The 13,099-nt window shown below is 39.0% G+C and overlaps 1 protein-coding gene across 1 annotated transcript in view; it reads right to left on the reverse strand.

Moving 5' to 3' along the window:
• Nucleotides 1-340: 340 nt before the first annotated feature.
• The window catches only part of LOC130456950 (uncharacterized), a 126,974-nt gene continuing 114,215 nt past the window's right edge, over nt 341-13,099 (reverse strand). Inside the window, exon 5 of the mRNA XM_056814736.1 lies at nt 341-6,562. Coding sequence (XP_056670714.1) covers nt 6,520-6,562 — 43 coding nt within the window. The 3' untranslated portion in view covers nt 341-6,519. The remainder of the gene's footprint in view (nt 6,563-13,099) is intronic.

Here is a 13,099-nt window from a genome sequence, read left to right on the forward strand (position 1 = left end):
TGTGGCTCAGTGGATTGAAAGCCAGGCCCAGAGGTGGGAGGTCCTAGGTTCCAATCTGGCCTCAAGACATTTCCTAGCTGTGTGACCCTGAGCCAATCACTTAACCCCCATTGCCTAGCCCTTATCGCTCTTCTGCCTTAGAACTAATACACAGTATTGATTCTAAGATGGAAGATAAGAGTTATTAAAAAAAAAGTTCACATAGTACATTATTATAATATAATTATATAATATTAATATATCATATGCTAATTGGATTATTTATATATTTTCTAATTATATTACTATACCAATCTAATTATCATATATTATATGTTCCATTAAAATATTTTTTAACTTACAAAATATATTGCAACTACTTTAACTACACCCACACTTCATCAAAACCATGCAAAAAAACTCTAGGTTTTTCTAGAAAGTCACAAGGCTTAAGAACTTCAAACTTTCTGTGACTCAATTTGAGCATGGATTTAAGAAGATTTGTGATGCTGATCCAGAAAGGACAAGCTGAAGAATGGTATAAAAGGGACTGCTGATGGCTCTGTGAGCACCGCTATCTGCACACCTCCAGGGGAGCTGTTCTTAAGAAATCCTTCCTAATGTATTTAAAGACGGGCAAGAAGTAGGAGGAAGAAGAAAAAAGAGAAGGAAGAGGGAAAAGAGAGGGGCAAAAAAAGGAGAAAAGAAGAAAGTGAAGAGGAAGAGGAAAAAAGGAGAAAATGGACAAGATAAAGGAAAAGGAGAAGAGGAAGTTAAAGGGGAGAGTAGTGTGTACACTTATTAAAACCATTGATCAATATAGTAACTAGATTATAGAATGACATTTTTGTGTGGTTTTCTCAGACCAAGATTTTATTGTTGAAGGGAACTCTCCTCAGTTCCTAGTTAAGAAAACTACCTCTAGCAATACAGACGAAAAATGGTAACTTTCCTGGCTTTCCTGAGGCTCACACAGTATATTTGAACCCTGGTTTTCCTGAGTGTGGGGCCAGCTCTCTCCTCACTATGCTAGGCAGACCTTCATGCCAAGTAAGAACTTCATAGCATTCTGTCCTGGGTGAGTCATCTCTGAATTTCAGGGTTCACTTAAAGGCACTACATTTTTTTTTGGTTGTGGTTGTTGTTTGGTCTTTTTTCAGTTGTGCCCAACATTTCATGACCCCATCTGGAGTTTCCTTGTCAAAGACACTGGAATGGTTTGCCATTTCCTTCTCCTGCACATTTTATGGATGAGGAAACAGAGGCAAACTGGGTTAAATGATGCTCCCAGGGTCATACTGCTAATAAGTGTCTGAGGCTGGACTTGGTACAGGAAGAGGAACCTTCCTGACTCCAGGTCTGGTAGCACTTACTGGATTTACACAACATAATATTTTAGAAGAATATTTAACAACATAGAAATTTTCAAGAGAGCACAGGGTAGTTTTGGGTATGGAAACAAGGGCACAGGAGAAATAACTTGAAAAGTTTGGGAAGTTTAAAATCCAGAGAAGAGAAATCTGGGAGTGAATGATAGATTTTAAATATCTAAAAGTAGCTATTAAGGATAAACTGAGTGTTTGGACATTTAAGTTCTATTCTAGGTGCTGCCATTAAATACACCACCTTGGACAAGTTATTTAATTTCTCTAGATCTTGATTTCCTCATTTGTAAACTTGAGAAAATTAGAACAAATATCTTTAATGCCCCTTACACTCTAAAAACTTATATTATGTGGGAAAAGGAGTAGATTTATTTGATGTTGATTCTGATGAAAGACCTCTAATGGGGATATAGATTTTGGCTTAATAGAAGGAAGAATGGAGATATTACAAACTGACCTCATTTCTGATTCTATATTGTATCTGCTGTGAAATGTTATTTTAGTTTAAAATATTTTTTAAAAAAAACCAGCATCATATGGATACACAGTTGGACAAAGGAGGAATATTTTAATAGACTCTTCAGATAATTGTGGCTATTTTTTGATACCACACCAAAATCCAACAAGTTTTTAAAGGTAATTGGGAACTATATCAATGAACTTTTTGTATGGTGAATGCATCTTGTGCTGATGCATGATTTTGTAAGATAATGCATTGGTCATTTGGAAAATATTGGTTCACTGATTTATGCAGATATCCCAAATGTTGACACATTTCATTTTGTCATCAAAATTTCACAGTCATTAATATCACCACTGATCTCATTAAAAAAGTGTTTAAGTTGTGGGAAGCTGTCAAGCTCACAGTGGTGAATAGAAGGTTTCCAAAATTCTGTTTTTTTGCTCAAAAGCTCAAGTTTTTTCATTGGCAGCGAATTTGTCAGTTTGTTTTTTTTTACCTTGAAGTAACAGGCTCACTTCCTTCATTTCTGAAAGAATGGCTACCAGACCTTGAAGTCTGAATAATCATTGTTACTCTGTTATTCCTTCAGGTAAAAATGGTGTTCCATGAAAAAAAAACTGCTAGTTCCGGCCATGACTCAATTGCATGAGTGGTTTTCCTTGAGACAATCATGGTACTTCAGTAAGCAGAAGTGTTTAAAGCATACTTCTGATTTCATCACACAGAATATGAAAAAGAAGTATGCTCAGGGGCCAAGATTTAATAAATGAATATCTTTTATTGCTTTCTCAAGGACATTACCAATGTCCTTGGCATTAAGGAAACTGGCTTTTGCTTTTTCTTTCCTTTTTTTTTTAAATTGCAAGTTTGTGACAGTGGAGAATATAATAACAACCAGCACATTTTGGTGCCACTGCCTTGATTCCTGCGAAGGCGCCAGCAGTTTTCCCCACCATTGCTTTTTCATCATCAGTGCAAATGTCAGCAGAGTTATTCCAGCTGAACCATGAAGTTCAAAAAGTTATCCAACGCTGAATATTTCAGCACCATTCTGGTTTGTTTCCAAGCATAGACATAAAAGGTCTTCTTCCATGATTAGTTGGTAGTGATAATAGATGAGAACAGAACAAAGAAAATACCAGTCCAAAGATTTCTGTAGATTTGTTCATTTGTCATGCAAAAGTGCAATTCTGCGTATGATATATGAACTGCCTTCATATTTACAAGGAATTTTTTAATTCAAGCTTTTGGGAAATTCCACTGTATACTCGTGAAAGATTGAGAGTAAAAAAGGGAAAAATAACATCTTACTTTTGCTAGGAAAGTATTTTTGCAGAACCCCTGAAAGGCAGGGGTTCCCCTGCTTTGGACAAGTTCACACAAGCCTTCAGAATTAGAGGGCTTTCTAATAAAACTGTCCCAAAGATAAAATAAAATTCCCTTGCAGAACAGGGAGCATTAGAAGCATTCTAGAAGTATTCCACCAGATGGACAATGGCCGTCTCTCAGGGATGACGTCCACCGTGTGGAGTTGTACATCAATGACTTCTATGGTCTCTTCCTTTTCTAAGAGTCTATGAAATGACCATCTAGCCTGAATGCTGTGAAATTATAATGAGTGTAGAAGAGATATCACAAGGCACTCCCCCCCCACTGCTTTTCCTTTTTGCTTTTTTTTAATCCACTGCCTTCTGTTTTCGAATCAATACAAAGTATTGGTTCCATGGTAGAAGAAGAGTAAGGGCTAGGCAAATGGAGTTCAGTGACTTGCTCAGGGTCACACAGCTAGGAAGTGTCCGAGGTCAGATCTGACCCCAGGACCTCCCATCTCTAAAGCCTGGCTCTCAGTCCACTGACCCATCTGTCTGTCTTTTCAAAACCTTTTAATTCTTTTTCTTTTTGCCTCGTATAAAATCATTATTGGAAATGAGTAAATAAATATCTGAATAAACTTCTAAATCTACCCCTCTCTGCTTCTTTGCTGAGTGGGGGACTGCAGATATGGAACATTGTATAGAATACTTTTTTTGATATGTTGGTTAGTATTGCCAGTTTTTTTTTTTTTAATTCTCTTTTATAAGGAACGGCACAGAGAAAGGAAGGGATGGATATATTAAGAAATGTAGGTTAAAACAAAAAGATAAAGAAAAGTTGATATTTTAAAAGAAAATAAAATTCAATGAAATGAGAGTCCCAGGCTTTGAAATAAAGCTGAGTTAACTCCAAGCACACAGTCTGAGCCTTTAACACACTGTAGTGTATCTCCTTCAATTCCCTACACACAGATCAAAGTTCTTCCCTGGTACTAAGTGGCTTTCAAACTCCCCTGTAGCGAGGACCCAAGAAATTTCAGCAATTTATCTAGCTTTCAGAGAAGGTTCTACATATGTGAAAAAGGCTTGAAATGAAAGTATCGCCTCCAAGAAAAAAATGCCTCGGTCACATAGACCTACCTTACTCATTTCCTGCATTTCTCTCACTCTTTTTTTTTCAGCATTTTTTTTCCCACACAGGAAGTCTCTGTAAGGTGGTTTGAAGCTGAGAATTCAATCTACTCCCTCCCCTCCTCCCTTCAAAACTCGCTTACTTGTTTCCAAATGAAATTGTCAACTGCCAAATTAAAACAAAACTCAAACCAAGGTGATTTCACTCAGTGGCAGAGGAAATGGAAGGAAGAATCAATGAGTTTTACACACACACACACACACACACACACACACACACACACACACACACACACACACACACACACACGTTTTATATGTGTAAGAATTATCTATATAATCCTAATATATATAATTCCAATATATTTTATTCTACATAATTCTAATATAGGTTTTATTCTAATTATATATAATTCTGATTTGTGTAATCAGAATTTTGCTCCCCAGAACTCTACTCCCCAGCATCCCATTTGCATCCTCACGCTGAGTACAGACACTGCATACGTATGTAGGATAAAGTTCTGGTTGACTCCCCCCCTCTCTTTTCCTCTGATTGAGGCAGCGGAAGCTGGCTTTGAGCCAATCAGGAGAATTTACTCATGTGGTCTTATTTTTGTTAGATAATTAGTTTTTATACTTCTATTTCTTTTTTATTCCTTTCACTTCAAGTAATTAATAAATTTTATAAAATTAATACTTGGGGTCATAGATATTGATTTAAATTTTACATTTTATATAATATATAATTCTAATCATATTAGATATATTATAATTCTAATTATATTAAATATATTATAATTCTAATTATATTAAATACATTATGTATTCTTCAAATCATATGATACATAATTGTGATTATATATGATAATTCTAAGATACCAACTGCAAGAATCAGACCAGTTCTTTGACAAATAAGCAATGAGAGACGCAATGGCTAATTGTAGAGTATAGCAAAGAATGAACATTTTTATCATCTTTGGAAGAAGCAATATGGCTAGTGGACAGAATACTAGCCTTGGACCTGGTTTCAAATCCCACCTCAGACCCTTGCCAGCTGGGAGCTTTCAGGACCTGTTTTCGCCTGTGTAAAATGAAGGGGTTCTATTGATGGCTTAAAAAGTCTCTTCTGGCTCCAAATCTAGGATTCTGTGATCTGAGTCCCTTGTGATATCACCCTGGATAGAACCAATCGGTGCTTTAGTATCCTCCCACAAGGCTCATGTCTCTGTGGGGTTTGGCTTCTAGAGTTTGCCCAACTTCCCGTTGTTGCGCTATCTTCTGGAATGCCCCCCATAGGTGAAAGGACCACAAATTCTGAGCGGACCTCCAAAAGCCATTTTGTCCATCCCCCTCATTTTACAGAGGAGGAAGCTTTGCATTTTGTCTAGTGTTAGGATCATAAATTTAGAGCTACAGAAGAGGCCTCTCAGGGGACCACTGAGCCCAACCTCTTCATTTTACAGATGAAGAAACTGAGGCTGAGAGTGCCCAAGGAGGATAAGGGACTTATCCAGGGACTAAGCACCAGGATGGAAATTTAAACCCACGTCCTCGAACATGGGCTTCAAGCCAGGGGTCTTTCCACTAATGTGCCCCCTCTTTGGGGCAACTCTGCATGTGTATTCTCCAGCTGTCACAGAATAGGTCCAGGACCACTCACTGATTTTTGTTAAACTGAAGGGACTTTGTCCCAATGGTCTTCTAATACTGGTCTGTGGAATGGCGCCTAGCCATTCTGGTTCCCTCTGATGCTCCATGCCCCAAATGCAATTAGCCTTCCTCCCCCTCTACCTAGGCTGATGAATTTGGAATAACATCAGATACACAGCCTGTCAAGATTCCTTTGCTCTGTATTCTCATCCTCTGTCTCTGTCTCTCCCCCAGGAAAGAGGCTTATTATTACCTTGATCTTACACTGAAGGCAGAGAGAACACAAGAAACTAAGTAAATTAAGCTGACAACAGTATCCTTTGCCGTTGGCTCAGAAGGCTATCCTCATTATATCCTAGGAAACACCAAATTCCTTAAAAACAGCAACAGCAACAAAAATTGCAATTGCTACCAGGAAACGCAGAAGCAGAGCTACATTTCATCATCATAAAATTTTTCCTTCCCTCAGCTTAACACGGATTTTAAAGAGGCAAAGAACATGGAAGCAACCATCTTTTATGGGCCCCATCGTCTAACAAAAGCTATTAGGATTAAATGCAGCAACACTTACCAGAATTTCTCCCAGCTATCACAAATTTTATATACACCACATTTCTTCTACCACAGCTGTAGGACTGGTCCTGAAAAACAATACCACACAGAGAGTGAGAAAAGCATTAAGCTGCAATAATGTGACTCATATTGCTTTACTCAAATCTAGAACAATCTCCTTCCCCAACAACTCTTTCAAACCTGGACAACTTTCCCTGACCTATCAAACCCCCATGCTAATTGATTAATGATCATTAAGCAGTCTTCATGGTCAAGGAAGAGATGAAAATTTATAGACCTGAAAAATTCGTAATTATAAAGGAATAAAGCTGGAAATTGAGTTGACAACAGTTTTACTGCATTTTTTTGCATGTCTTTAATAGTTGATCATAGAGGGGAAACAAACAAACAAATAACCTAAGATAAACAGCAGGAATAAGTCATTTTCTAAGATCATGGCTCACTTATTGCCTTCTTAATCTTAGGCATGTTTGTGTTTTCCTCAGAATACAAAGAGATCATCTCAGCACTCTGTTCAGAACATAAGCTACTTAAAAAGGCAGGGGCCATGATTGCCTATTTCTATGATATTTCCTACAACATTGTCTAAAGAAAATAGGCATTTGGCAAATAAACAAGCTGCCAAAAGTCTCTAAATCATGAGAATGGACTAGGATAATTTCTAATCTCAGCTTGCTATCTGTCTCATAATTTGTATTCTTAGTCACAAAGGAAGCCAGGAGGGAAAGTGGATGGGTGAGAGAAAAACCATCACCACGACTAGAGAAACAATTCAATGTGACCAAGCTTTCCACTTATCACTACTGTGAGAAATTGACTATTTTAGAAAATGGAGATGTTCCACCACATAGAACCCCTTTCATGTCACCATAGATTCAATACAATTAATACAATTTTGGTGTTCTTTAGTCACTTTTAGTTGTAATTGACTCTTTGTGGCCCCATTTGGGGTTTTCTTGGCAAAGATCCTGGAATAGTTGCCATTTCCTTTTCCAGTACGTTTTACAGATGAGGAAACTGAGGCATGGGTAGTTAAGTGACTTGCCCAGTATCACACAGCTAATAAGTGTCTGAAGCTGGATTTGAACTCATGAAAATGAGTCTTCCTGATTCCAAGACCAGTACTCTATTCACTGCCACCTAACTGCCCTTGAATAAAACTTTACTAAATACCTATTTCATGTAAAATACACCTATTTCAGGCAAAGTAGGCAGCCAAAGAGATTTTTCTTCTTAAGTGGAGATCTGACCTTGTTATTTTCCTATTAAATAATTCCAGGGATTCCCTATTGCTTCTAAGATAAAATATTAACTCCATTTTTAATTCCACTATTTAGCTTTTAAAGAGATCTTCACGGTCTGGCCCCAATCTATCTTTCTAGCCTCATTTTTCATGACTTTCACCATCAGTATTCCAGGCTGTTCCTCCTACCAGGCTTGCCTTCTTTGGTCCCCTTTGCATGGAATATCCTCCCTCTTTAACTTTTCTTAAAAAGAATTCCTCTCTTCCTCTGAGCCCCAACTCAAAGAATGCTTCCTCTATGAAGCCTCTCCGGATCCCCTCCTGTGGTGATGCTCTTGCTTTCCCTCCAGATGACTCTGTGTTCACCTACCACATAGTTTTGGGGGGCATTTATTCCATATAGGTTTATAGGTATACCTGCCCAATAAAATGTAAGCTTGTTAAAGGAGGATTGGTCCCTCAATTGTATTTGTATCCATAGCACCCATCTGAGTATCTGGCATTTAGTAAATGGTTATTGATGAATTAGGAGATGAAACAGTTAGATGATAATAGCCTGCGCTCATCTAGGACTCTGATATCTGCAGAGTACTTTACTTTCAATCATTCAATCATCATGACAACTCTGAGAGTTGGGGTTACTCTTATTGGCCCATTTTACAGATAAGGAATCTAAAGCTCAAAAGACCTTTAAATCACTTCCTCAGCATCATGCAGCTGGGAACTGCCTGAAGGCAGGACCTGAAATTTTACATGAGGTCCAAAGTAGAGGAGGGGGCTCATAACTGAAAGGGGATTGAGGAAGTCTTCCTAGAAGTCCATTGCATTTGGACCTAGATTTGCCTATTATATCATTAAAGAAAATAATCCCTATGAATACCACAAATTAACATTATATATGTTGTATTATTTTTTTTATTTTGACAACCATTTCCCCAATTACATTAAAAAAAACTCTTATCTTCTTCTTAGAAGCAACATATACAAGTATATAATCAGTATATTTAAGTATAGTGTCTAAAGCACTATGATAAAGTGGTAGGCAATTGGGATTAAGGTTTTTTTTTTCTGTTTTGAAATTTTATTGGATCATCTTGACACAAGATCATTACACAGCTAGTTCGTCACACAACTAGTTAGTATCTGAATCCATATTTGAATCCAGGTCCTGGTGCTCCATCTATTGTGCTACCTACCACTCCTCCCAATGACATAAGTTCAGACCTCACTTCGAAATTCTGCAGGTAGAGAGTTTAAAGCTTCTTGTCCTCATGGAGTTTATTAGAAGAATAAACTAGAGAGGACAAATAATTAGAGAATAAAATGATAAATGACAAGTCCCGGAATTTTCCATGAGGTCCAAGGTAGCGGTGTTGGTGGCAGTGGGGGGATCCTGACTATAAGGGGATGGGGAGTTTAACAACTAACTCTAAGGGGACTGGGGCACTCTTCGTGGAATTGAGAACATTCAGCCATAGGAAGCAGCAGAGGAGAGCAGTCTGGTTTTGCTAGATCCTAAGAGCCATCTCAGGAGTTTTATTCCTTGGTTCAAAGACAAAAAGGAACAGAAACACAGAAACCTTAGTTACTGGCCCAAAAAGCTCGGCTTGAGGGCTCCTCTGAGTCTTTGGCCAGAATAAACAGCAACAACAAAAAACAACCCAACAGAAGGATCTCTTTTCCATCTCCCCGTGCAAGGGGAGTCTCGACATGAAAACACAACTTGAAAGGAATCGGCGCATTGGCACAAGTTCATCCTGGCAATTGACTAAGTTTGACATCATGTCCAGGGATGCTCAGTATAAACAGGGAAGAAGCCTGCCCACATCCAGGAGTTGTAGAAGAACATTGAAAATTTAGACTGAGGACATAGCAATATGGAGGAAGACGGCTGGCGTTAAAGTATGCTGAAGGAAATTTTACGTCTATTTCATGATATAAACTGAATAATTTTCAAATCAATACACATTAATTAAGCACCCACTGAAAACTGATTAATTGGGGGCTGGACAGAGGCAGCCGGGTGGCTCTGTGGATCGAGCTTTGGGTTTGAAGTTAGATCTAGCTTTGGACACTTATTGGTGGTGTGACCCTGGGCGAATACCTTTACCCTGCTTGCCTCAGTCTTTACATCTGTAAAAGGAACCCGAGAAGGAAAAATGGCAAACCATATTAGGACCTTTTCCAAGAAAACCTTACAGACATGAGATTAGGAAGAGTCAGATAGGTCTGAACAACAGCAGCAACAATCACCTGTAATTCTATAGGTGGGAGCTCTTTCTCTCACTATAGATCTATCAATAGTCTATAATTTATAGTCTTAGAGAGTTGCTTGGCAGTCAAATGACTTGGACAGGGTCACACAGTCTTCCAGATTCTGAGGCTAACTCTATTCCCTATGCCAAGCTGCGCTAACTAGAATGTCATATGGAAAGATTTCCATGTAATCCAATGGATTACAGTGTAAAGATCCTCCTATCTTTATTGAACGTGTTCACAAAACCAGACAAAGCTGATGGTCTTTTTGTTTCCTAGTACACAGCCACAGGTTCTGTGAATTGGCATTACACAGATTAAGCATTTCTAAAGCCGGATATAATGGCAGTCTGACATAACCAGTAGAGAGAGCTGGCCTTGGAGCCAGAACAATAACAACAATAATAATAGCATCGATACTGTGATTTAAGGTTTGCAAATATCTCAACTGATGCTCCACAACCCAGGGAGTAGGGACTATTATTAACCCTACCTTACAGATAAGGAAACTGAGGCTGAAAGCCGTTAATTGACTTGCCCAGGGTCACAGAGAGTCTCGAGTCCAAGTCCAGCCTCGGACACATACAGCTGGTGTGAGGGCGATTCTGGGCAATCCATTTACTCACAAGTCTCTAAACCTCAGGGTTGTAGAGAACATACCAACTTGGTTTGGTAGGGAGAGTTTTCTCATCTAGGAATTTTCTAAACATATAAAAACACAAGTTCTAGTTTGATCCCTAATGTACAACATATTTTTAAGTGGACTATTCCTTTTATTTAAATCTTCAAGAAAAATCCAGAATGGAAATGGGTAAACGGAGGTATGGAGGATTAAAAAAAATGCTCCCAGCATCAAAGAACGAGATGTAGGAGTTTAGGGATCGAACCCTACTTGAGAAGCATCCATCTCTTCCAAGTGGGGCTGCCTAGTGAGCTAGGACAATTTCCAGTCCTGGTAAGAATTGTTCCTTTTTTTGTATTCCAGAAAAATTTCAACATCATCCATCCTATAGGAACAACCCAGAGGAAATGCTAAAAAAGCCTTCCAAGTTATTTTAATCACAGAGGTCACCTGTGGCCTACTCCAGAAGTCACACAGATGTCATTTCCTGAAAAGACAATGGCAGGCTAATTGCTGAAATCCACAATCCAAAGGGAAGGCAACCTGTGACATGCAAATAAGGATGAGATTAAGGGGTTCATTCTATATAAATATAAGCGATGACTTAAAGTCAATGAATGGGGCAAAGGGTGGCTTGGTGGATGGAGAACCAACCATAGAGACTGGAGTCCTGGGTTCTAATGTGACATCAGACAATTCTTAGCAGGGTGACCCTGGGCAAGTCACTTAACCCTGTTTGCCTCCATTTCTCATCTGTAAAGTTAGCTGGAGAAGGAAATGGAAAACCACTCCAGTATCTCTGCCAACAGAACTCCAAATGGGGTCAGAAAGAGTCAGACATGACTGAACAACAACAACAAGGTCACTTTTATGTCTACATCCTGTGACGCTCTGCTGCATTTGGTCATAAGAAAATATCAGGGACTAGGGCAGAGGAAGGATTTATTTTTTCTTTTGCAGTATGTTGCGGCTTGTAATTTATGCAGCCAGACAAGGAGGGCAGGATAGGCCATTTCATTAAAAAAAAAATTCAATTAAACAATAGCCTTACATCTTTCCATCCTCAGTAAATTGCTCTGCGAGTCTAAAGCTAACTGTTTGAAAAACAAAGATGGTAACGATTGGCAAGAGGCTAATACACTAAACAAACAAGGGCTCATCACCAGTGGGAAAGAAGGAGAAAGACCCTGCAAACCCAGGGTTCCCAAGGAAACAGAGCCTACCAGGGACTGACAGCAGCCTCCTCCTTCCCTCCTCAAGAGAGTCCTGCAGCAGAATCCTTTGGAGAAACTCATTTCCAACTGTTGCCCCTGAAGGTGTTCAAATCCCTTCAACTTTCTCCCAGGCTTAAACAAGGTTATTTTTATTTTTTGGAAGAGGGGGGGGAGGGATGGGAGGATTGAAATGATGGCAAAGGAGGCACAAGGAGAGGAGAAGGGACAGAAAATGAATGAGCAATGGACTGATGTCAGGGAAGAAACCAGTCCAAGGGAAAAAAAAAAAGACTAATCACAGGAGAGAAGGTAGAGAAGGCAGATGGTAAAAAGACAAGCCAATTTTTTCCCCCTTGAGCCTATTATTGGCAAAACTAGAAGGGTTGGGGGAAGGAAGCTCGCTGCAAACCAGGAAGTGGTGACCCCAAGAAGTCAAGAGAAAACATGAGAAGGGTATGGAGGACAGATAATCCTCCACTCTTCACACTGGCAGCCACTGTGGCTAAGAGCCACATTTCCTATCTGCAGCTAGCTCTGGTGGGGGGAGAATAGAGTACATCTACAGCTGACTACAGCTCTCCTTAAAAAGACCCTCGGTAACTTCCACAACCACCTCTGTTAAAGCTCATGGTCCATTTCTATATGTTTTTGCTCTCCTACATAAAGGTGTATCCACAAGAGATAGACAAAAACCTGAATTTGCAAAGGAGATAAATTAGGGGGTGGCTTTTCTCTCCACAAAGGGTTTCCTCAAGAGAGTAAAAAAACCAGCTCCTCTAAAGTGTTCAGAACTCTGTCTATAAAAGTTCTACTTCCACACAATCAGTAAGAATTTGCTTAACCCTTATTAGATGTTTAGCACTGGGCTATGCTCTATGAAAAATACAGAAGAAATACAAGTTTATAGAATTTTAGAACTTTAAGGGACCTTGGAGAACATTAGTTGAGCCCTCACATCTTACTGGAGGAAATTGAGACAAGAAAGGAAGTGATTTACTCTGTCCAAGGTCATATAGCTCAAAAGTAGGCAGATAGGATTTGAATTCAGAGCTTTGGACTGATGGACCAGCGATCTTTCCATTTTACTCTGTTGCCTTTCCAATGCAATGCTAGTCTTTGAGTTTATCATCTAAATGGGTAAACAATGCTAAAACAATATAGGATAACATATAATCAAATGTTAAATTATATAGGACAGACTAGTAGTGCTAGAGAATTTCAGAAAAGGGAGATATGTGAAGGCAAGGGAGTCAGGATATGGGTGGATGTA

The sequence above is a fragment of the Monodelphis domestica genome, chromosome 2, assembly GCF_027887165.1.
Source record: "Monodelphis domestica isolate mMonDom1 chromosome 2, mMonDom1.pri, whole genome shotgun sequence".
NCBI lineage: Eukaryota > Metazoa > Chordata > Mammalia > Didelphimorphia > Didelphidae > Monodelphis > Monodelphis domestica.